At 41.5% G+C, this 25,841-nt stretch overlaps 1 protein-coding gene across 3 annotated transcripts in view; it reads left to right on the top strand.

Moving 5' to 3' along the window:
* Positions 1 to 667: 667 nt before the first annotated feature.
* PRP4K (pre-mRNA processing factor kinase PRP4K) overlaps positions 668 to 25,841 on the top strand; it is a 39,490-nt gene continuing 14,316 nt past the window's right edge. For all 3 annotated transcript variants that reach the window (XR_011075608.1, XR_011075607.1, XM_068557136.1), the window contains exons 1-6: positions 668 to 849; positions 9,414 to 10,613; positions 13,323 to 13,499; positions 21,679 to 21,834; positions 23,168 to 23,249; positions 24,565 to 24,775. Coding sequence is in view for 1 of the 3 variants with exons in the window: in XM_068557136.1 (XP_068413237.1) it covers positions 713 to 849; positions 9,414 to 10,613; positions 13,323 to 13,499; positions 21,679 to 21,834; positions 23,168 to 23,249; positions 24,565 to 24,775 (1,963 nt within the window). In the remaining 2 variants the exon portion in view is untranslated. The remainder of the gene's footprint in view (positions 850 to 9,413; positions 10,614 to 13,322; positions 13,500 to 21,678; positions 21,835 to 23,167; positions 23,250 to 24,564; positions 24,776 to 25,841) is intronic.

Raw genomic sequence — 25,841 nt, 5'->3', positions numbered from 1 at the left:
TTTCCGGTTCCAGAGTATGGAGAAAGATATGTCTCTTTTGAGAGACAGAGAACGTAAAAACCTCCATGGTATTGAAAGCTCTCCAAGAGACAGTAAATGTTTTCTCATACGATGTTTCATTTAATCTCGTTATCGTAGATTCCATTATTATAGAAAAACAAAGTCACAAAGTTATTCGGACCAATTACAGAACCAGCGAGAGTAAACAGGAGTAACGGATTCCTGAATCGTTACCCCCGTACTTAGCAACAGCTGAAACAAAGTTCAAAAGTTTCAAAGAAATGTATCAATAAAAATAGTTCCCTATGTTCTAGGTACAGCCCTACGTTTCCAGTACTCCTGCCTTTCTACAAACTTTCCCTTAATGCCGTTTCACATTGACTTATCTAGACAGTAAAAAGGCATTTAAAAGCAAAGTCATCTTGTTTGCCCCAGTTTGAGAATTTTAACCCAACTGTGGGCCCCACAATGAAACCAGTTCTCGGAACCGCGCCCGCAAGGCAGACACCCCCTTTCCCCACCGGGGCCCTGGAACGTAACGTCGGTTCTAACCCAATCAACGCGCGCCCTTAAAGCCCCAGCCCTCGCTGCCGCAGCCCCGCCCCGTCGCGGAAGTGTGTCATGACGCTCGTGCGCCCTGTCCCCGGATGCACTTTTATATCCGGATTCTCCGAGCAATTCGGAGCTCCACGGTTCCCGACGCTGTCGGCACATGCGCGACGGCCCTGCTCCTTCTTCCTCCTCCTCCAGTGGCTTCCACCGTCCGGGCGGCCACCGCCACCGCCGCCCAGGAGTCAGGAAGTTCAAGATGGCCGCCGCGGAGGCTCAGTCGCTGCGGGAACAGCCAGAGTAAGTAGTCTAGGAGCGCGGAAGGCCGGCGCCCGGGGCTGGCCGAGGGGGAGCGGGCGGAGAGCTGCCCGGGCGGCGGGCGGGAAAGTTCGGGCCCTGGGGCCGCGGCCAAACTTTGCCTCCCGCGCGGCGTCGTGGAGCGCGGGCGGGCGGCCTGCGCGCTCCGCTCGCCGGGAGGCCGCGGCTGCTGGGTCGAGGGCGGCCGGGCCTGCCGCGTCGTTGCCCCGGGAGGCGTGGGCGCGAGCGGCCTCTACAGGTCCCGAGCGCGCGGCTCCAGCGGGGGCGCGCCTGCCCGCCTGCCCTCCGCGGGGACGAGCGGGGCTCCCGGCGGCCTCGGTGCGGGCCCCCGAGCAGCAGGGTGGCGCGGGCGAGCCCTGAGACCTTCCCTCCGCAGGCGGTTCCCCTGGTGCTTCTGCTGCCCTTGTCAGCCTTAGGACCTGAAAGCAGGGAGGAGGAGGGGTGCCGGGGCCGTGCTCCTTGACCACCCCAGAGCTGCAGTTTGCGGCTGGCGGGGTGCTTCCTCCTGCCACCCTGTACTCTGTACTCTAGCATCCCCCCGATATCCCCCCCTCTCATCCCCCCGTCGCCCCCCCCCCCCCCCCCGCCAATTGCAGCAATTTGCCAACTTGCAAACTTGAGACAAAGTAGGATCAAGTCCTCGGTTTTGAGGCCTAGCATTTTTGGCCTGAGTTTATAGTGCTTCTTTGGGAGTACGAGTGGAAGAAGTGGAAATTGTTAGCTACTTCCAAACCCAAGCACTTCTTGTCTGTAATTAAGCTAGTATAAGGATCGATGCGGCCGAGCAAAAACAGACTTGTACATGCTGCAAGGGTAACCGTTGCTTAACTAAAAGCAGTATCTTGTTTTTCGTGTGTTCCTTAGGAAAACTCAAGAACCTAGAAGAGGATGGATTTTAAAATAGTATTCCTATAGCGACCTTTTTTTTGCATCCGCATTATCTGATTTTGTTTCCTGCTGTCTTAGGAAAGAGGTAGATACAATCTCCCAGCAACTTTGGACTGAGAGAGAGGAGAAATCTTTGCCACCAGCCGGCCCATCGCTTCATTGCTGTGCGTCCAGTTCTGGACTGCTCAGTCATTTGCTTTACTTAGCTAGACAGAGATATTTATGAAGTTTTTCATTAAAGACCTCTGAAAGCTGCTTTATTATCTTCATTTCAATTTGACTTAAAAGAGAGCAAATGGATTCCGAAGTTCTGGGTAGACTTTGCCTCTTTTTGTTTCTCCTCGAGTTCACAGTGAGACCCAGTTCCAATCTTCATGACAAGATGGTCCAAATCTTAGGCAACGCGGCTGATTTTTCTAGTAATCTGTTTAAAGTTCTGTAGTATTATGTCCATTTATTTGATTTCAGGGACAGTTCAGATTCCTTTTGAAGAGTGGCTCAGCCGTATTTATTTGCATATTCAAATAACACTAGATTTAATAATAATATTTATTTTGGCCCCTGCAGTATGAATGACCCTGAGATAGTCTTTAATTCCACCTCCCCCCTCCTTGACACTTGTTTTGCATGGAATGTGTGGTCTGTATGTGTCCCACTTTCACTTATTTGAAAATGTTTTGCCATAGAAAGTGACAGTTTGCTAAGAAAGCAGGTACCATGTTGGCTGCCCGCAGTGAATGCTGGAATGTAGTGTCTGAATAGTTTTTTTGAGGACACACTGAGGAGTTCACAGTTACATGGAGTCTATTCCAAATGGAACATTTAGAAAAGGTAAACGTATAAAATAGTTTTAAGCTCCCTGAAGGCTTTTTAGTGGCTTTTACATTTGTCAGTCTCTTTAGCTCAGCCTTTTTCGATGGTTTTAAGCGTTTAAATTTTTATATGCGTTGACTTACTTGCACTTACCAAGACCAGGTACTGAACAAATATTACCTCATTCAGTCCTTCTAACAACCCAACGGAGGTGGATACTGTTATTTCCCACATTTTACAGATGAGGAGACGGAAGTACAGAGAAATTAAGTTAGCTTGCCCAAGGTCACGCTAAGTGACAGATGCAGGATTGAAACCCAGGCAGTCTAGTTCTAGAGCCCTGCTCCTGACTTTTGTACTGTTTGGTCCCTCGCTATACAGTGTGGCTCCTTTTAAAAATAGCCTTTAGCATTTGAAATCATTTTTATTTATTTCCAGTGTCCTAGAAAGGTCCGTTTTCATGATATGACAGTTCTAACTCTTTGAAACTTAATATCCCACTTGGAAAAGGTGGGGGGCGGGGCAAGGTTCGTTTTAAGACTAGTTGGTCTTTTGAATCCATTTTTATTTTTACATCTACATAGTCAGAGAAACAGGCTTAATTATTTTCTTTATGAAATGCAGTGACATTCATTTTGCTCCCCCTTGCCCCCAACTGCAAAGCATGAATTGAATGCTTCCCAAATAAGATGTTATTAAGAATACTCTTTGTGAGTAAAATATATGTGAAAGAGGAAGTTAAAATAACACTAGAGGGCTTCCCTGGTGGCGCAGTGGTTGAGAATCTGCCTACCAATGCAGGGGACACAGGTTCGAGCCCTGGTCTGGGAGGATCCCACATGCCGCGGAGCAACTAGGCCCGTGAGCCACAATTACTGAGCCTGCGTGTCTGGAGTCTGTGCTCCGCAACAAGAGAGGCCGCGATAGTGAGAGGCCCGCGCACCGCGATGAGGTGTGGCCCCCACTTGCCGCAACTGGAGAAAGCCCTCGCGTAGAAACGAAGACCCAACACAGCCATAAATAAATAAATAAACCCAAAGTTTAAATTAAAATTTAAAAAATAAAAAAATTAAAAAAAAAAAACACTAGAGGTTGGTAATTGGTCACTTTATTTTAAAGTTGTTACATGGCTGTTTTCATTGTGCCAGATGCCCCAAGACCCTGGGTTGTTTGAAGGGTGAAACTTGTACAATGTATTTAACCAAACACGTGAATGAATACTGTTTAACACTTCCATACTGTCTGCACTTTGAATTCAGCTTTGTTTCCAAGTGAGATTTGAAGGATGTTAACTCAGCTCTCAGTGAGTACTGGTTTATGACAAACCTGTTGTAGACCAGTTTAGTGTGGACACTAACTAGACCTGCTAGTTACTAGACCTAGTGTAGGTAACTAGACCTAGTGTAGACCTGCTAACTGTGTAGTGTTAGGCTGCAAAATGTAAACGTTAAAGTATAAATTTATGTATATGGGATTTATATACGTGTATTTATTGTTAATATGAACCATCCAAGAAGATGATCAGGTTTCTTTACAAGAAACCTTTTCCTAAAGCTTTAGAGGAAAGTTGTTGCTAATGAACCTAAATTAACTGATCTAGCACAAGCTCGTGCATTGATACGTTACGAGTGTCACTTGCTCGTTGAGTTCACGTTTCCCTGATTTACCTAGTCAGACTTAACTCGTTATTTTCTTTGAAATTTGCCTTGAGAGATCAACGGAAGAGGCTGAAGGCTCTGCTCTCTGCCTAACCCCAGTGTAGGAGAACTCCGGGGTTAGTTATTAAGGTTAACCTGGCTGGCCCTAAGGCGCTGGTAGCGTTTCATTAGTAGCCTAGTCATTATTTCTTGAATTAACATTCATTAAGTTACAAGGAAAACTGGGGTCACTCATGGGAATGACTGTTTAGTAACATTGGGTACCGTGAGGTCAGTCCTGGTTCTCAGAAGCTTTAGGAGCTAGATTTTCTTTTGAAGGAAATTACTTCCTGTGTGGGTAAACTCTTAAGAATTTTGATTTGAAACTCCTTGGAAGACTTGTAAATTATAGGAAGCATTGGAAAAGGGTTAAAAGAGCAGATTTTTCTGCGGGAGGTGATTAAATTTAAATCGTTTGAGGGTATTGCCGTCAAGAAATAGGCGTGTGCGCCGTATGGGGCACTGGGGGTGTTAGTGAGCGAAAACAGCGTTCACCGTCCAGAGCTGCGAGCGCGCGTGCAGACAGTGTAAACCAGCTGTAGTCCGTGACACTCTTTCTGTGTGTTACTCTATGTAGATCGTTTCTTTGACACGGCAAATACTTATTGAGTACCTGCTCTAGCTTAGATCATCTTATGGGCCTCAGGGATAGAGCAACCAGCTAGACAGATTCAGATCCTGCTCTCATAGGGCTTGTGTTACAACAGGGAGAGACGAATAAGAATTCTATGAAGTGGAGGGCAGTTAAGCAGAGAAAGCGAATCTGTGCGCGCTAGGGTGGGGTAGCAGTTAAAAGGAACTGGCCCGGAGACCTGGCTGAGGAAATGTGATTTGAGCAAAGGCCTGAGGTGGGCGAGGGGGCAGCAGCACTGTGTCTGGGGGAGGCGTGCCAGGGCCTTTGGTGGGAGAGCACCTGCTGTAGGAAGAGAGCAGTGAGGGTGGGAGGGAACGAGGGGTTCAGGGTGGTGGACGGGTTGGGCTGATAGTATAGGACTCATACAGAGTTTAAGTTTTTGCTCTGAATAAGGTAGGAAACAGTAGTCAGTTTTCACTCAGAGTGGCGACATGACCTGACATTTTAAAAGCATCTTCGAGCAACTGCAAGAGCTCTGACTTTGAATGTAATACCAGCCTTCTCACCAGCTTGAGATACACATGCCCTTAGGCGAGTCCCGTCCACCTCCTTGAATGTGAAGTCTCATCTGTCCTGGGGACATAGGCAGAGGCAGTACTTCTTGAGCACTTTGTGTGACAGTTTTATATGTATGAACTCATTGCTGCGACAAACCTGTGATTTGCCAGTACTGTTATGTCCCCCGTTTTTACAGTGGAGGAAACTGAGGCACAGGGGAGTAGCTTGTCTAAGGTCACACTAGAGGTGTCCCATTGCAGGCAGCATTGGAACGAGGCCATTTGACTGGAGGATCCTTGCTCCCGCCAGGATTCCTTAAAATAACATTCTTAGTGTCCGTCTGCAGCTCCACAGTGCCCACAGTGGGGAGCAAATTTATCCAGTGTCTGAACAATAAGAACAACTTACTTTTTGGGGCCCTAGGGTTGTGCTAGGCCTCGCTACCCTTGATGTCTGTTAACCAGCACTGTGCCGTCCTTACCGCGTGCCTTGAGGTGGGTACGGCTCTTTTCTCCATCAAGCTTAAACTCACCTAAGGCCACACAACTGGTAAGTAGTGAGACCAGGAACTGAGCCCAGGTAGTCTGGCTCTGGAGACTTTACCGCCCAACTATCCTTTTTCTTGAGGATACTTAGAGGATCTTCAGATGGTCTGTTTGTTTTTTTGCCACACTGTGCAGCTTGTGGGATTTTAGGTCCCCAACCAGGGATTGAACCCAGGCCCTTGGCAGTGAGAGCGTGGAGTCCTAACCACTGGACCACCAGGGAATTCCCTAGATCAGGGGTCCCCAACTTCCCGGCCGCGGACCGTTACTGGTGCGCCGGTGCGTGGCCTGGTAGGAACCGGGCCGCACGGCAGGAGGCGAGCGGCGGGCGAGCGAGCGAAGCTTCACCTGCAGCTCCCCATCGCTCGCGTTACCACCTGGACCATCTCCCCCGCTGCCCCGTCCGTGGAAAAACTCTTCCGTGAAACCGGTCGCTGGTGCCAAAGAAGGTTGGGGATCGCTGCCCTACGTTATTTGAGTTTTAGCTTATTGACTAGAATTTTGTACTTTGGACACTTAGGTTTTATATACCTGAAAACCCTTCCCGACCTTAAAAAGGTTCTCCGTACCTACTTCTGTATCTTGAATTAGCCTAGTTCTCTTTTTCTCAAGCTTTTCTCCCTGTAACTCAAGGTTCAGAAAAATCGACACGTAGCTCACCTTCTGGACTGTGGGCTGGGAGACTGTAGGGAAGGGAGGTGGTTACCTGTATGAGATTGTAGCCTATACAAGGATCAAAGTTGAAATGTCTTTGTATCTTCACCCTAAATCTGTGATTTTCCCCCCTCCTTGATAAAGCCATGTTGGTTTTTTCTTTTTTAAACACAAAAATTACACTTTCCTTTTCCAAGTCTCTGAGAAAATTTGATGATCCTAGAACACTGTTTCATCTATCCTGCGTCTTCTTATACCCTGTTTGAGAGAAGTGAGGCCAAACTAAAACCTGACTCAGCTGAAGACTCGGCTTCCTCTGCAGCACTGTTTAATACTTTCTCCTTTCTCACAGTGCATAGTGCCAGAAATGGACATTGGCAGTCTGGCGCCCCAAATTCAAAGTTCTTGCCATGTGGTAGTTGTGTGTTCTCCATGTTCTCCACACCCGCTCATTGTTGTGAGCTGGTAACTTCACAAGCACACTCCGCTGTGTTGTGCTGCTTGCCCCTCCCCTCCCCTCCCCTCCCCTCCCCTCCCCTCCCCGCATCCCCCAAGTGTACTGAAGACGGAGACCTGCTGGAGGACCATAACAGCAGCATCACTGCAGACCATCCGTCCAGTAGCTTAATCTTGTAGTTCCTGAGCCTCTGACTGTCTCAACCGTGTGCTCCCAGAATCCCATGCTATATCTTTTCATCTCCTGGAATTGGTCCGCTTGAGATCTTAACCTCCGTTAGAGCAGTCTCTTCCACAAGTTTGACGCCCTGGTAACATTGATCTTTTTTCCTATGTCTAAAGTACCCCTTAACCCTTCTGGTTAATTTCTTACTCATTCTTTAGCACAGTGTTACTCATCCTATTTTTTAATCCAAGTACCTTGTCGCTAAATTTCTCTCCCCCCAAAGTCCCTGCTGAACAGAAGCTTGGGTTTTTCTGTGATCTGCAAGATACCTTCCTTGACTGTTTCAAATTGATTTAAAGTGATCCTTCAGTGTTCCCATAATGCCCTTACTCGGGTCTTTATCATTGCAGTTCTCCAGTGTTTCATGTGACTTTCTTTTCCACCAGAAATTTCCTTGAGAGAGGCAAATATTGGTCTTGTACATTTTTATTTTCCTGTTATCTGACAATGCCTACATTACGTGTAGGTGATTTTCTTTTAAATGTTGAGATTGAATAGACTCATTAATTTTTAACTTGCAAGGAGCTATTTGTAGTATATGGCACAAATACTAAGCTTACTAAAAGTACGGGAGTATGTAATTCGGAGGACTTGAACAAAATAATCCATGTCTTCTTCCAAAAATAGTGTGATGACCTGAATCTAGATAATTTAAAGTCTGGCTTTGGTCTCAAACTCTAGGACATGATGGTTTAGTATGAGGTGATTTTAATGGGGAAAGTTAAGTAATACTGGTGCAGCCTGTGTTTAACCTAGGATTACTGAAGAGCAAGGATTTAGCAAAATAATTTGGAATCGTAAACTCTAACTCAGTCCAAACATTTAAGCACAGAAGCCACCCACCTTAGACTAAATAGCCTGCTGAGCAAATGCTTGGCTGAACCATATGAAATTGCTGAGATAGGCTGTTGCTGGCGTGTTGAAGACTCTGCCGTGTCTCAGACTAATGCAGCAGAATCCCCCTTGTGCGAGGAGGGCACGTCTCAGCACCCCCAGTGGAGGCCTAAAACCAGGGATGGTACCCGGCCTGAACGTACTGGTTTTTCCTGTGTGTACATACTTATGATAAAGTTTAATTCAAAAATAAATTAGGCACAGTAAGCGAGTAACAACAGTAACCGATAATAAATAGAATAATTGTAACAATGTACTGTCATAAAAGTTACATTTATGTGGTTTTTCTCTCTCAGTATATCATGCTGTACTCTCCCTTCTTTTGATGATGTGAGATGATAAAATGTCTGTGTGATGAGATGAAGTGAGGTGAATGACCTAGGCATTGTGACATAGCGTTAGGCTACTACTGACCTTCTGACCATATGTCAGAAGGAAGATCGTCTGCTTCCTGTCATCCTGGATTCTCAGCCGTGATGATGTGGATGGTTGGATGTCAGGAGCAGACGATGTCCATGGTGGGGGAACCCAGGCAGGATGGCGCAAAGATTTCATCGTGCTACTCAGAACAGAGCAGGGGTACTGCTGTACCACATGGTTGCGAAGTGGCCACTTATAGGCCTAGAGCCTAGAGTCCTTACTCCTGTCAGTTCACTTTGAAGTTTTTAACCCTCGGGATGTGTTGACAATATCAACATCAGCCATCAGCCGCCTGTGCACATTGAAGGGACTGCTGCTTTTGGGTGTAGCTCTGTATTGGCTCTAGAGATTTAAATATATATATATTTCTGAATCCAAGTGGAGAAGGAGATGAGTGTCCCAATATATGTCGTTATTAATGTTTTACGGAGGAAGAAAATGGGGGGGGGGTCCTTTGGTGTTGAGTTGTGTGGGAAATGCTGGTTTAAAAACCAAATTACTTGAGTGACTTTAAGAAAGTCAGCATTAACAATTTGTTGCACCTGGTTTGGATTCCCTTATTCTATTAAGTATAATTATGTTAACCTCCCGCATTATGTATTTCCTGTAATACTTTTGGTATTTGAGTTCAACCGTTAGAAACAAATTAAAGTTAAATCACTGTTCAACTCAGTTCTTGCCGTATACCTTTGAAATAAAATATTTCAGTGACTAATTTCATGTATCTTATTGAGATGTATTTTATCATTGCTATTATTTTGTTCTGATTCTGAATGCTTGATAAATGATGTGACTTTTAAATGTGTTTGATACATTTATAGGATGGAAGATGCTGATAATTCTGAAAAGAGTGTAAATGAAGAAAATGGAGAGGTATCAGAAGACCAATCTCAAAATAAGCACAGTCGTCACAAAAAAAAGAAGCATAAACACAGAAGTAAACATAAGAAACATAAACATTCTTCAGAAGAAGACAAGGATAAAAAACATAAACATAAGCATAAACATAAGAAACACAAAAGAAAAGAGGTTATTGATGCTTCTGACAAAGAAGGTATGTCTCCAGCAAAAAGAACTAAACTTGATGATTTAGCTTTGCTGGAAGACTTGGAGAAACAGAGGGCCTTGATTAAAGCTGAACTTGATAATGAGTTAATGGAAGGAAAGGTCCAGTCTGGGATGGGGCTCATATTACAAGGTTATGAGTCTGGCTCTGAAGAAGAGGGGGAGATTCATGAAAAGGCACGAAATGGAAATAGGTCTAGTACTAGATCTTCAAGTACGAAGGGGAAACTTGAACTTATGGACAATAAAAATAGTACAAAAAAACGAAGTAAAAGCAGATCCAAAGAACGGACTAGACATAGGTCTGATAAAAAGAAAAGTAAGGGAGGTGTTGAAATAGTTAAAGAGAAGGCAACGAGGAGCAAGTCAAAGGAGAGGAAAAAGTCCAAAAGTCCCTCCAAAAGAAGTAAGTCTCAAGATCAAGCAAGAAAGTCAAAGTCTCCTACCCTTAGAAGGCGGTCTCAAGAGAAAATTGGGAAGGCCAGATCTCCTGCTGATGACAAGGTTAAAATTGAAGATAAAAGTAAGTCAAAAGACAGGAAAAAATCCCCAATCATAAATGAAAGTAGAAGTCGCGATCGAGGCAAAAAATCTAGATCCCCAATTGACTTGAGAGGTAAATCCAAAGACAGAAGGTCACGGTCCAAAGAGAGGAAATCGAAACGGTCTGAAACTGATAAAGAGAAGAAGCCAATTAAATCTCCCTCTAAAGATGCTTCCTCTGGGAAAGAAAATAGGTCACCCAGTAGAAGACCTGGTCGTAGTCCCAAAAGAAGAAGTTTGTCTCCGAAACAACGTGATAAGTCAAGAAGAAGTCGATCTCCACTCTTAAATGATAGAAGGTCTAAGCAAAGCAAGTCACCTTCTCGAACTCTGTCTCCTGGTAGGAGAGCCAAGAGCCGATCCTTGGAAAGAAAACGCAGGGAGCCTGAACGGAGACGCCTTTCTTCGCCAAGGTAACTTGACTGCAAAGCTGTAGTGCTGCAGATTTCAGAGGAGAAACTAGAACTTGTGGACAATAAAAATGAGATGGTAATGAGTTTTATAGTGTTACTTATAATCCTGTCCACTAACTATATTAATGTTTGCACTTTTGTCAGTGAGTCTCTTGATTCTAGGTGATTTTTAAATATTGAACTTATTGACATTTTTAAAGCTCTTAATTTAGTATCTAATGTGCAGAATCACTCCTTTAAATCCAAGTAATTTGGCTGATAAGTCTCCGTATGCCCATTTTACGGGAAAGGAGATTGTATAGTTTCCAGAGTAGGGATTGTTCTTTGAACAGTATGGGCTGAAATTTTTAAAAATGGAGGTATCAGTTTAAGGATTGTGATCTGTCCATTCTTTTGAATTGGCATGATTTTGAATTCTGACAATATGATTGGAACTACAGTTGTCTTTTTTGGTCCCCAAAATATAATTAAATTAAAAGTGGAAGTTTTTTTCTGTTACTAATTCATATACTTGTAATCTCATTGAAAAAAAAAATACCTCTTAAGTTTAGGAAGAATAGTGTAAGAAGTGATTTTATTTTTTATCAATAATAATGAAAATATTTCATACACATTTGGTCCATCAATTTTTTCTCTTAAGTTCTCATGATTGTCTCTCATGAAGTGGAGTGATCCTCATACTTAAATTTTTTTTTGTCATCATTTTTTTTCACATCTTTATTGGAGTATAGCTGCTTTACAATGTTGTGTTAGCTTCTGCTGTACAACAAATTGAATCAATTATATGTATACATATATCCCCATAATGCCCTCCCTCTTGCGTCTCCCTCCCATCTTCCCTATCCCACCACTCTAGGTGGTCACAAAGCACCGAGCTGATCTCCCTGTGCTATGCGGCTGCTTCCCACTAGCTAGCTATTTTACTTTGGTAGCGTATATATGTCCATGCCACTCTCTCACTTTGTCCCAGCTTACCCTTCCCCCTCCCTGTGTCCTCAAGTCTGTTCTCCACATCTGCGTCTTTATTCCTGCCCTGCCACTAGGTTCATCAGTACCGCTCTTTTAGTTTCCATATATATTTGTTAGCATACGGTATTTGTTTTTCTTTTTTTGACTTAATACAGAGTGAAGTAAGTCATACTTAATTTATAAATGAGAAAGTAGATTGAGAGGTTATCTAACTTACCTAGGGTCATAGAACTGATGAGTAAAGGCACAGAAGGGATTTTGGCGGGGAGAGGAGGGTGTTGTTTAGATTAGTCCAAAAGCTACTTTAGAAACTGATTTTTTAATGTCTTTATATTCAGTAATTAGACGTGTGAAATTACCAAGTTTCCCTTAAAAGAATGTCGGCTTATACCATGCAAAGATATTCTGAATTCCTAGCCATCTACTGTTGCATGTTAATGTTTTCTGTGTATGGGTATAAATCTGAACTGGCCTTGAAGTTTAAATAAATCATCCTGTGTTTTGAGAAGCTTCAAGAATGCTATTTTCAAAGTGCTGTATCTTAAGAGATCCTGTTGACTCTTTACTTCTAAGCAGTGTAATGAAACGGCTCTGCCTGCAGCTCTGTGGAGACAGTGTTGCTGGTGTTATCTGACGTCGTTCTTAAGGTCCTGTTCTCTTTCAGTTGCTTTCAGTTTGAAAAGGAAATTCTGAGGAGTTTATCAAGGACTAGAGTTGAATATTTGAAACAAATTTTTATTTTTAGTTGCAGAAGAGATACATGCTAATTAAAGAGAAATTTAAATCATGCTGGAAGCCTGTCAATTCACTTTTTCCATCCCTCCTCTGCTGCCACTCCAAAGAAAACTGTCTCTTTCTAGCCCCTTGACTATGCACATACGATTGTATGTATGCGGTTTTTCTTAAGAATAGGATTCATACTATTTATGTTAACAGTGATTTTCTTTTTTCATGAAACACTTCTGTGACAATACATAAGGATCATTTTTAATTCTTCATATATCAATAATAGCAACATGGTATTTCACAGTGTAGATGTACCATAATATATTTAACCATTCCCTTGTTGAAACTGATGAAAGTTGAGGTTGGTTCCAGTTTTTCATGATTGTTTGCAAAGACATCCATTGGTTCTGTGTAAAGTTTCTTTTAGAATAGATTCATGGAAGTGGAATTGCAGTCTGAGATCATGTACATTTACATTTTAGAAAGTTAACTGCCACATTTCCTTCCAGATAAGTTATACCAATATTTACTTCCATGACTAGGTGGACTGTCCTTTTCCGTAAACTCTTATCTGTATTTCCTCTTCTGAGGTTAATGTTGATTGTAAGGGGGTTTTATTCTTAATTGATACATTAAAAATAAGGCTCTTAATTGCAAAGATGTCAAAAATTTAGAAAGAAAACAGTCTTCAAACCAAGGGAATGGAATATTATTACTTACTTGGGCAAGTTTTATTTGTTTATCTGAAATTAAAATCAGTAGCTTTAACAATATGAATAATCTTTAATAATTCTTCAAATTGTGAGACCAGAGGAAATAGACCTTCTATTGTGTGTCTACTATAACGTCAGATGTCACTGTGATCATCTGAATTTTTGTTAAAAAACATATTAATCTGTGTTTACTAACTTTAGGTTAATGTGCCCTTTCTTAAAGTGTTCTTTACATGTAGAAGAAATTCATTTATTCTAATTTGATTTATTCTTCTTTGAACTTGTATTTGGTCCCCTTAAGAACACGACCTCGAGATGACATCCTCAGTAGGCGGGAAAGGTCAAAAGATGCCAGCCCAATCAGTAGGTGGTCTCCAGCCCGAAGAAGAGCCAGTAGATCTCCTGTTAGGAGGAGGTCCCGCTCCGCCCTCAGACGGAGCCGATCTCCCAGAAGAAGAAGCCGGTCTCCTCGGAGAAGGTAAAGATACCCGTTTGATCCATCAAACTCTGACTGTTTTTGAAGCTCAGTTGGTAGGTTTTCTTAACGAACAGTTTTCTCTGAAAAATTGTAGCTGTGACGCCATATAGTTTCCTGTTACCAACATGTGATATTTCACACACACTGATTTTTCTTTAATAGAGTTTTCCTTCAAATTTATATAAATCCGTGTTCATTAAAAACACAAATCTTTTTTTTTTTTAAGTAGGACATTTTTTTCCCTCTGTTTTAAAGAGAGATAAATACTAAATGAGCTAGGCTTATGATTTTTCTTTTAATTAGCAGGCTAGATCACAGAGTAGTAAATAAGTGTCCTGTCATTTCATAGTTGCAGCTCTGTATTGATTTTTCTGTGAACTTGTATTTGGTCCTCTTAAGAACACAACTTGGAGATGATGTCCTCAGTAGACGTGAAAGACTGTTTGGGTGAAGATCTCTTTTAACTCACAGCAGTAGAAACCAGTCTTTATGTATGTATCTTTGAATGTTTTTGTATACTAGATTCTCAGAAGTGGAAATGCCTTGACAGTGTGTTTGTCTAAATTTTTTTAAGTTACTGCCATATGTATTGGTTTCATTAGTTTTTTTAATACTGTTCCTCACACGTTTCTGTTCTGCCCAGTTTCATCACATTTCTTGCAGATGGACATGGTCCAGGTTAATGTAATCATTGTGATCGTATACATACCGTTCATTCCAGAGCGAGCAGTCGGTGGGAGAGGGGAAGAGAGGACTCTCATGCTCCCAGCCTTCTGGCTCCAAGCTGACGGTAGTTTGCATAGGATTTGCTTCCCTTTTCCAGAGTCCCTTGTTCTTCTCTTACGTTGTGATTCCGTTTCCTGTATCCAGTTTCGTGCTTTACCTCCTTGTTTGCTAATGCATCTCCAATAGCTTTTTGAGGAAAGTGAACAGAAAGGACAATCTTGGGGACCTGTGTCTCTAAAAAATGCCTGTTATTCTCATTGCTGATTTATCAAGGAATAGAATTCTAGTTTGAGATCATTTTCTTAAGAATTTTTAAATTGTTATTCCACTGATTTCTAGCTTCCCTTATTGCTATTCAGAAGTCCTCCTCTGATAAGTGGGCGTTTCTTTATAGGACTTGCTTTTTTCTCTCTCTTTTTATAAGAAATGTCCTGTGTTCCAAAATTTCACTGTAATAATGCCTTGATGAGCAGCTCCTTCTTTCCATTTATTTTGCTGGGCACTAGATAGGCCCTTTAAAGCAGGAAGATTATGGCTGCCTGTGCCGGGAAATTTTCTCATGTTTTTGTTTGCTTTCTCCCCCATTATTTTCTGGGTTTTTTCCAATTAGACCTTATAAACTGTTACACTGACTTCCCCCTCTCATCTTTTTTTTTTTTTTTTTTTGAATTTTATTTTATTTTTATACAGCAGGTTCTTATGTTATTCCCAAACTCCACCACCACCGCCCCCCGTCGCTTTCCCCCCTTGATGTCCATACGTTTGTTCTCTACATCTGTGTCTCTGTTTCTGCCCTGCAAACCAGTTCATCTGTATCGTTTTTCTAGGTTCCACATAATATATGTTAATATACGATATTTGTTTTTCTCTTTCTGACTTACTTCACTCTGTATGACAGTCTCTAGATCCATCCACGTCTCTACAAATGACCCAATTTAGTTCTTTTTTATGGCTGAGTAATATTCCGTTGTATATATGTACCACATCTTCTTTATCCATTTGTCTGTCGATTGGACATTTAGGTTGCTTCCATGACCTGGCTATTGTAAGTACTGCTGCAGTGAACATTGGGGTTCATGTGTCTTTTTGAATTATGGTTGTCTTGGGTATATGCCCAGTAGTGGGATTGCTGGGTCATATGGTAATTCTATTTTTAGTTTTTTAAGGAACCTCCATACTGTTCTCCATAGTGACTGTATCAATTTACATTCCCACCAACAGTGCAAGAGGGTTCTCTTTTCTCCACACCCTCTCCAGCATTTGTTGTTTGTAGATTTTCTGATGATGCCCATTCTAACTGGTGTGAGGTGATACCTTATTGTAGTTTTGATTTGCATTTCTCTAATAATTAGTGATGCTGAGCAGCTTTTCATGTGCTTCTTGGCCATCTGTATGTCTTCTTTGGAGAAATGTCTATTTAGGTCTTCTGCCCATTTTTGGATTGGGTTGTTTGTTTTCTTAATATTGAGCTGCATGAGCTTTTTATATATTTTGGAGATTAATCCTTTGTTGATTAGTTTGCAAATATTTTCTCCCATTCTGAGGGTTGTATTTTCGTTTTGCTTGTGGTTTCCTTTGCTGTGCAAAAGCTTTTAAGTTTCATTAGGTCCCATTTGTTTATTTTTGTTTTTATTCCCATTACTCTAGGAGGTGGATCAAAAAAGATCTTGCTGTGATTTATGTCAGAGAGTGTTATTCCTATGTTTTCCTCTAAGAGTTTTATAGTGTCTGGTCCTACATTTAGGTCTCTAATCCATTTTGAGTTTATTTTTGTGTATGGTGTTAGGGAGTGTTCTGCTTTCATTCTTTTACATGTAGCTGTCCAGTTTTCCCAGCACCACTTATTGAAGAGACTGTCTTTTCTCCATTGTATATCCTTGCCTCCTTTGCCATTGATTAGTTCACCATAGGTATTTCGGTTTATCTCTGGGCTTTCTATCCTGTTCCATTGATCTATATTTCTGTTTTGGTGCCAGTACCATATTGTCTTGATTACTGTAGCTTTGTAGTATAGTCTGATTCCTCCAGCTCCGTTTTTTTCCCTCAAGACTGCTTTGGCTATTTGGGGTCTTTTGTGTCTCCATACAAATTTTAAGATTTTTTGTTCTAGTTCTGTAAAAAGTGCCACTGGTAATTTGATAGGGATTGCATTGAATCTGTAGATTGCTTTGGGTAGTGTAGTCACTTTCACAATATTGATTCTTCCAGTCCAAGAACATGGTATATCTCTGCATCTGTTTGTGTCATCTTTGATTTCTTTCATCAGTGTCTTATAGTTTTCTGAGTACAGGTCTTTTATCTCCTTAGGTAGGTTTATTCCTAGGTATTTTATTCTTTTTGTTGCAATGGTGAATGGAATTGTTTCCTTTATTTCTCTTTCTGATATTTCGTTGTTAGTATATAGGAATGCAGGAGATTTCTGTGCATTAATTTTGTATCCTGCAACTTTACCAAATTCATTGATTAGCTCTAGTAGTTTTCTGGTGGCATCTTTAGGATTATCTATGTATAGTATCACGTCATCTGCAGACAGTGACAATTTTACTTCTTCTTTTCCAATTTGTATTCCTTTTATTTCTTGTTGTTCTCTGATTGCCGTGGCTAGGACTTCCAAAACTATTATGTTGAGTGGCGAGAGTGGACATCCTTGTCTTGTTCCTGGTCTTAGAGGAAATGCTTTCAGTTTTTCACCATTGAGAATGATGTTTGCTGTGGGTTTGTTGTATATGGTCTTTATTATGTTGAGGTTGGTTCCCTCATTGCCCACTTTCTGGAGAGTTTTTATCATAAATGGGTGTTGAATTTTGTCAAAAGCTTTTTCTGCATCTATTGAGATGATCATATGGTTTTACTCCTTCAGTTTGTTAATATGGTGTATCACATTGATTGATTTGCGTATATTGAAGAATCCTTGCATCCCTGGGATAAATCCCACTTGATCGTGGTGTATGATCCTTTTAATGTGTTGTTGGATTCTGTTTGCTAGTATTTTGTTGAGGATTTTTGCATCTATATTCATCAGTGATATTGGTCTGTAATTTTCTTTTTTTGTAGTGTCTTTGTCTGGTTTTGGTATCAGGGTGATGGTGGCCTCATAGAATGAGTTTGGGAGTGTTCCTCCCTCTGCAATTTTTTGGAAGAGTTTGAGAAGGATGGGTGTTAGCTCTTCTCTAAATGTTTGATAGAATTCACCTGTGAAGCCATCTGGTCCTGGACTTTTGTTTGTTGGAAGATTTTTAATCACAGTTTCAATTTCATTACTTGTGATTGGTCTGTTCATATTTTCCATTTCTTCCTAGTTCAGTCTTAGAAGGTTATACCTTTTGAAGAATTTGTCCATTTCTTCCAGGTTGTCCATTTTATTGGCATAGAGTTGCTTGTAGTAGTCTCTTAGGCTGCTTTGTATTTCTGCGGTGTCTGTTGTAACTTCTCCTTTTTCATTTCTGATTTTATTGATTTGAGTCCTCTCCCTCTTTTTCTTGATGAGTCTGGCTAATGGCTTATCAATTTTGTTTATCTTCTCAAAGAACCAACTTTTAGTTTTATTGATCTTTGCTATTGTTTTCTTTGTTTCTATTTCATTTATTTCTGCTCTGATCTTTATGATTTCTTTCCTTCTGCTAACTTTGGGTTTTGTTTGTTCTTCTTTCTCTAGTTTCTTTAGGTGTAAGGTTAGATTGTTTAGTTGAGATTTTTCTTGTTTCTTGAGGTAGGCTTGTGTAGCTATAAACTTCCCTCTTAGAACTGTTTTCGCTGCATCCCATAGGCTTTGGGTCGTCGTGTTTTCCTTGTCATTTGTCTCTAGGTATTTTTTTATTTCCTCTTTGATTTCTTCAGTGATCTCTTGGTTCTTTAGTAACGTATTGTTTAGCCTCCATGTGTTTGTCTTTTTTACGTTTTTTTCCCTGTAATTCATTTCTAATCTCATAGCGTTGTGGTCAGAAAAGATGCTTGATATGATTTCAATTTTCTTAAATTTACTGAGGCTTGATTTGTGACCCAAGATGTGATCTATCCTGGAGAATGTTCCGTGCGCACTTGAGAAGAACGTGTAATCTGCTGTTTTTGGATGGAATGTCCTATATATATCAATTAAATCTATCTGGTCTATTGTGTCATTTAAAGCTTCTGTTTCCTTATTTATTTTCATTTTGGATGATCTGTCCATTGGTGTAAGTGAGGTGTTAAAGTCCCCCACTATGATTGTGTTACTGTCGATTTCCTCTTTTATAGCTGTTAGCAGTTGCCTTATGTATTGAGGTGCTCCTATGTTGGGTGCATATATATTTATAATTGTTATATCTTCTTCTTGGATTGATCCCTTGATCATTATGTAGTGCCCTTCCTTGTCTCTTGTAACATTCTTTATTTTAAAGTCTATTTTATCTGATATGAGTATAGCTACTCCAGCTCTCTTTTGATTTCCATTTGCATGGAATATCTTTTTCCATCCCCTCACTTTCAGTCTGTATGTGTCCCTAGGTCTAAAGTGGGTCTCTTGTAGACAGCATATATATGGGTCTTGTTTTTGTATCCATTCAGCTAGTCTGTGTCTTTTGGTTGGGGCATTTAATCCATTCACGTTTAAGGTAATTATCGATATGTATGTTCCTATGACCATTTTCTTAATTGTTTTGGGTTTGTTTTTGTAGGTCCTTTTCTTCTCTTGTGTTTCCCACTTAGAGAAGTTCCTTTAGCATTTGTTGTAGGGCTGGTTTGGTGGTGCTGAATTCTCTTAGCTTTTGCTTGTCTGTAAAGCTTTTGATTTCTCCATCAAATCTAAATGAGATCCTTGCCGGGTAGAGTAATCTTGGTTGTAGGTTCTTCCCTTTCATCACTTTAAGTATATCATGCCACTCCCTTCTGGCTTGCAGAGTTTCTGCTGAGAAATCAGCTGTTAACCTTATGGGAGTTCCCTTGTATGTTATTTGTCGTTTTTCCCTTGCTGCTTTCAATAATTTTTCTTTGTCTTTAATTTTTGCCACTTTGATTACTATGTGTCTCGGCGTGTTTCTCCTTGGGTTTATCCTGTATGGGACTCTCTGCGCTTCCTGGACTTGGGTGGCTATTTCCTTTCCCATGTTAGGGAAGTTTTTGACTATAATCTCTTCAAATATTTTCTCTGGTCCTTTCTCTCTCTCTTCTCCTTCTGGGACCCCTATAATGCGAATGTTGTTGTGTTTAATGTTGTCCCAGAGGTCTCTTAGGCTGTCTTCATTTCTTTTCATTCTTTTTTCTTTAGTCTGTTCCGCAGCAGTGAATTCCACCATTCTGTCTTCCAGGTCACTTATCCATTCTTCTGCCTCAGTTATTCTGCTATTGATTCCTTCTAGTGTAGTTTTCATTTCAGTTATTGTATTGGTCATCTCTGTTTGTTTGTTCTTTAATTCTTCTAGGTCTTTGTTAATCATTTCTTGCATCTTCTCAATCTTTGCCTCCATTCTTATTCCGAGGTCCTGGATCATCTTCACTATCATTATCCTGAATTCTTTCTCTGGAGGGTTGCCTATCTCCACTTCATTTAGTTGTTTTTTGGGGGTTTTATCTTGCTCCTTCATCTGGTACATAGCCCTCTGCCTTCTCATTTTGTGTCTTTCCATGAATGTGTCCTCTCTCATCTTTTATGTTTGTCCTTTTGTTCTACGTTCGGTCTTGAGAAGCTTTCTCAATCTACCTTCTTACCTTTCTGTTGATTTTTTTTTTCTCCCTTCTGCACACTCATAATTTTTTAAATTTCCAAGACCTTGTTGGCTGTTTATTTTTTAATAACATTTTACTCTCATTTTATGGAAGTAGCATCTTTATGTCAAAGATGATAATGAGTTTATTTTGTGGAGCTTTTGTTCTTTATAGTTTTCTTCTCTTACCAATATATTGTTTCTACCCAGGTTTCTTTTGCTGCTTGTTTGCCTTTTCATTTGAGGACTTTCCTAGATCAGGTGGATCCTTCCTTGCTGCCTGTTCTGATTCATCTGCCTATCCTCTCCATGAGAGCAGGATCTTAGGTCCCCGACCAGGGATGGAACCTGGGCCCCCTGCCGTGGAAGTACAGAATCGTAACCACTGGACCGCCAGGAAAGTCGCAAATGACTATTTACGTACTTATTTATTTATTTTTTTATTCTGGTTTAGAATGCTAAATGGAAGCTTTCTTCCATTCTGACAACCTGGAACTTGTGGATTGGTGGCGGATTAGCGTATCAGTGACTGTAGATCTTTCCTTTTGGTCTTGAGAGTTTTCCAGAATCTTCTCATCTGCTGGGGAGTAAGACATGGCTGCCAGTAGAGTTCCGGTCCTAAATAGTGTGGGTCCCCCCTTAACCCTTCTCTTCCCAGTGCAGTGCCCTCCGGTACCGTGGGCCAGTTTTCACAACCACCACTACCTCTCTGTAAAGTGAATATTAGGTTTCCTGCGGTAGTGTGGGGAGGGGCGGCTGGTGGCATTCTCCACTGAGTCAGAAAGGAGAATATACCAAGTCAAGCTGTTCCTAAAGGATTTCAACCAATTCTCTTTAGCTTTTCCCTCGTACTCCATCCTTCAGAGGATACGGTATCTCCAGATCTTGAGGCTTTCTGGGGCTTTGTGGCAGGCACTGACTTGTTTCTTATTTACCTTGTATGTCCCTGTTGGACTAAGATGTAGATTTGATCTGCTACTACTTTTCTGTCCAGTTTGCATGTTTCAAGCTTTTATTGGTATCTGTTGTCACATCTCTTCACATTGTCTTTGACTGAAGGTTTTATTTTGTCATTGTTCCCTTTAATGTTGTTTTAGTAAGGTTTCCGAAGAAATCTGAGATAAACATGGTCAGATGTGACATGAACAGAGTTTACCAGCCCTTTGTAGACTCACAGCCTTTTCTTTTGGGAGTCCCACAGCACTTTCTGACACAAACTTCCACCTTCATACTTGAACTCTGATGTCACTTTCTGTTTGGTTAACAGGGTATTTATAACAATGTCTGAGGGCCATATCAATTAGACTTAGAATTTCTGTCACCTTTGTCTTTCCCGTACTTTATTCAGCAGTGATCTTCTAAAAAATCAAGTTTATTGAGACATATTATTTACATAAAGTAAAATTCACCCTTTTTGTTGTAAAGTTGTGAGTTTCGACAGGTGTGTGGTCGCTCAGCTGCCATCATCGAGGTACAGAGCGTTCCCATTGCCCCGACAGTTCCCTCGCATCCCTTTGTAGTTGGTAAGAAGAGTAGCTATGGTTTAGTTGTCATCAGTTAGGCTGGGTATCTGAATCTTATTGATGGTATGTTAATTTTGTTTTAAAATTTTAACTAACTGTTTTTAAAGATTTGACTTTTAGAACGCTTTTGGATTCACAACAGAGCTGAGCTTTTGAAAGGTACAGAGAGTCCCTGTACTACCCCTACGCCCAGCAAACTCACAGCCTCCTCAACTTTAATTGACCTTTAAAATTTGTCTTCTCCTCAAACAGGGACAGAGGTCGAAGGAGCAGATCACGCCTGAGAAGGCGGTCTCGGTCACGGGGTGGTCGTAGACGTAGGAGCAGAAGCAAAGTAAAGGAAGATAAATTTAAAGGAAGTCTTTCTGAAGGAATGAAAGTTGAGCAGGAATCTTCATCTGATGATAAGTAAGAACGGAACTTTCCTATAATTTCCTTTTTCCAAATCAGAGAAACACTGTTTGACTTGGAAATCTTTAATTTCCATCTGAATATTTTAAGCAAATCCATTAATTTGACCCTGAATTTAAGTTCATCTTCTGTGCAGGTTTTATAGGTTATGTGACAGAGGTCATGGTTGTCTGAATTTTGGTTTGGCTGGAGTGAATATGGGCCGTCACTTTATCACGAGCCTTTCCTTCTATATTTTCATTAGGAACCATAGAGGTAGCCTGCCAATCTCAGTTACCAGTTTTGGTGGGGGGATTTTTATACTAAGTTTAGACTTTCCATTTTGTGTAAACGATACACACTTGCTATGCCTGTTACAGTGTGAAAAATGCAGAAATATTCAGTGCCTAATAAAATAGTGGGGAAATTTTTTTTAATGCAAACTTCGTTGTCTAAATGGCACATCTCAAAAATAAATGAGACGAATTTAGAGCAGTGGTTCTCAGCGGGGGGAGATTTGCCTCCCAGGGACGTTTTGGCGATGTCTGAAGACCTGTTTATTGTCACCTAGTAGCGGGAGGCCAGGGACACTGTTCTGCACCCTGCAGTGCATAGGATACGCCCCAGCACACAGAGCTGTCGTAACGTTAGCAACGCTTGCGCTGAGGAGCCCTGGTTGGAGCTGGGAGATAAGAAAGTTGAGTGGAGGGAAAGTGTCCTGCGTAGACCTGGTACCTTCAGAGTGCAGGTCGCTTACACCTCTGCAGTGAACGTCCAGCAGGTCGTAGAAAAGGCTGCGCTGGGAGGGATCATGAAGAGGGCGGGGTTCTCTGGGGGTACCATCTGAACCGGTCAGGGGCAGTGTTGGGAGGCAGAGCCACTTTCCCTTCAGATTGTATGCAAATGTCTACCTGTGCATTTTTGGTGGGGAAAGGATCTATAGCTTTCAAAGGCTTCTGTGACCCAGAAAAGGTAGCAGTTTACTAGTGTGTCCCAGCCCCCCTCTTGTTGTATAGGTGTGAGAACAAGGGCTGCAGAGGTGAAATGACTTTACTACAGGGCACAGCTAGTGATGACTTTTAAACTTAGGCATCTTTCTTTTGTTCCCAGTCTCTGTGCTGTGAAACAGGTGAGGAGAAAAATGAGACATAGAAGGTTAAATTACTTGCCAGGATTCCAAACCAGGATAGTTTAAAAGCAAGGATAGAGTGGGGTGGCTTAAGATTTTTGCTCAAATGTACTGATGACCTACATTTTCCAGCTTTTATTTCTTTAAATGTATAAACGTAATGCTTTTGGAGTCTCTATGTTTGAAGTTAATTACACGGATGTGTGTATAATTTTTTCTAAGCCTTGAAGACTTTGATGTTGAGGAGGAAGATGAAGAAGCCTTGATAGAACAGAGAAGAATACAAAGGCAGGCCATTGTTCAGGTACATGGTTTCAGTAACATTTTGATCAACACTCCTTCACCACTATTTTAACAAAATTAAGGATTTTTACCTTGACAATGCAGTGACAGTAGTAGCAATTGAATAGGTCTTGAAAGGAAGGTGGTTCCTTAATAATATTGAAATAGTTAATCTTTTTTGTTATACATGGGATTCTGATATAAACCTCTTTTATAAGACAAAATTTGGAGTTTGCTTTCTTTTTTTTTTTTTAAGTTGATGAACAAGAAAACCCTCATAAGTGAGTATAAATAGGAGGAATTTCCTTTAGCACAAATTTATAAATAACCTGTTAATATGTGGAAAAGATTTTTTAATGCCTTATAAAATGGCACATTTTCTAATGCAGATGTGAATGTTTAAATGGAACATCTCAATAATTGTAAGACTCCTTGAGAGCCGAGCGATGCAGGGATTGGGTGGGAAAGGGTGTCAGACTCAGGCCTAAATGGTAAGGTGAGCTGCCTGGGAAGGCTGCCGGTTCTCCCTGCCATCCTGAGATGAGGCCTGGCCACTCCAACCTTGGAGGATGGTGGTCCCTGTAAAGCGCCTTCTGTCACCATCATGTGATGGGGGTTGAGTGATGGAGCTGAGAGGAAGAATTCTGGAAGATATGAAACATGCTTGGGTGCTGTTAGGAGGACAGCAGACAAGGAAAGGACAGTCGTAGCAGCTTGGGTAAACAGAGAGGGCAACCACAGCATTTCAGAGTGAGGGAAGGAATTTGAATCACCTGAGTATGTAGGGCATAACTAGAATTCCATAGGAAACTTAACCTTTGTGGGGCACTGATGAAACTGGTATTAAACTGATATCCCTAAAGACTTGGTTGAATCTTTTTTTGTTCTTACCCAGGTCCACAATCCCTTATCTCCAACCTTTGGGGCCAGATGTGCTTCAGAACTCAGAAATATGTGAATTTTAGAAAGGTAATGTGGTGCATATATGTATGTTCCTTTGCCCCAACAGTGGGGTCTAGCACAGCACCCCATTATCAGCCCCTAGGAGAGTTTTGCAGTGAGCGAGGCGCATCACGTTCACGCTGGGGAAGCTCAGACCGCTCAGAGCTCCACGTCTCTGCAGCGCAGATCTTGCCGCCTCATGAATGTGCACCAGACATAGGAAAGCGTTCAGAGTTTTGTGGATTTGGAATTACATATAAGGGATTGTGGATCTAATTCAGTTAAGACTTCAATACCTTTAAAACTTTTTTAGCATTCCTTGACACTTAACTTTTCAGTTCAGGCCCTCTTAGCACCAGATGTTGTGACAGTAATACTCTGTGTCGTTACCGCAGAAATACAAATACCTTGCTGAGGACAGCAACCTGTCCGTGCCGTCTGAGCCCAGCAGCCCCCAGAGCAGCACTCGCACCCGCTCTCCCTCTCCTGAGGACATTCTGGAAAGGGTAGCTGCCGACGTCAAGGAGTATGAACGGGAGAATGTTGATACGTTTGAGGCCTCAGTCAAAGCCAAGCATAATCTCATGACAGTCGAACAGAATAATGGTGAGTCAGTTACAGTTTTGTTTCGACCATGCTTTTCTCTGAATTTGCACCCCTGTTACTTCATAAGGAGAGAGGTTATTTGGGGATGGGGACGGGAGGGGGACTAGGAAAGCTGTAAGCATGACCTATGTGTCGCCCTGAGCCCCACATGCGTGTTCACCGCCTTTGGTTTGGCTTGCTAGGCTATTTTCAGGCAAATCCCAGCCGTGATTTGATTTCATCTGGGAATACTTCAGTTTGTATCTGCTAGATAAGGACCTTTTAAAAAACATTACTTACACTTGATAAAATTGATAATTTTTAGATATCTGATGTCTAAAGTTGGTTGGTTTGAGTCAGAATCCAAATAAGATACACGTTATGTTTGGGGTATACATCTCTGAAGTCTCTTTTTTAATAGTTTTCTCACTGTGCTGTGGTCTGTCCCCCGCCCCCCGACGCCCCCTTTACTTGTGAAGGTGCTAGGGCCTGTGTCCTGTGAACGTTTCTACTCTGATTTTGTCTGGCCACATTCTTGTATTATTTATTTCCTCTCTCCTCCGTATTTCTTGAAAACTAGTAGTTAGTGTTAGAGACTTGAATAGGTATCGGTTTAATTTTTTTGGCAAGAATGCTTCATTAACTGGCGGTATGTACTCTTACATCACATCTGGCGGCACGTGCGGTGTGGTGTGGCTGTCCTGTTTTTACTGGCACTGAGGTGGTGTGTTAGGTAAGATACTCAACTGAAGTTTCTGTTCAGCTGTCCGCCTCACGCTTTTAGCGGCCGTTGATGGTCCCTGCTTAGATCCGTTATTTCATTGGGGGCAACAGGGTTTCCAAAGTGGTGATTTTTAAAATCTCTATCATTACTTTTGAATTATTAGCTCTAATTTTGTAAAAGAGGAGGTTTCCATTCTTTGGTTACCCCACAATATAGTTCGTATAGGAAAGGCAGGTTAAATACTTGATTATTTTCGCTTATTGACCAGTTTTTAGCATAGCATAGAGTTGGTGCCTGAGCAACCTCCAGAGGTGACCAGTGAAATTTTGGTTTTTTTGTTGGGTTTTTATTATTTGGTGTCAT

The sequence above is a fragment of the Eschrichtius robustus genome, chromosome 12 (genome assembly GCF_028021215.1).
Source record: "Eschrichtius robustus isolate mEscRob2 chromosome 12, mEscRob2.pri, whole genome shotgun sequence".
NCBI lineage: Eukaryota > Metazoa > Chordata > Mammalia > Artiodactyla > Eschrichtiidae > Eschrichtius > Eschrichtius robustus.
This window is presented reverse-complemented; position numbering and strand designations above follow the sequence as displayed.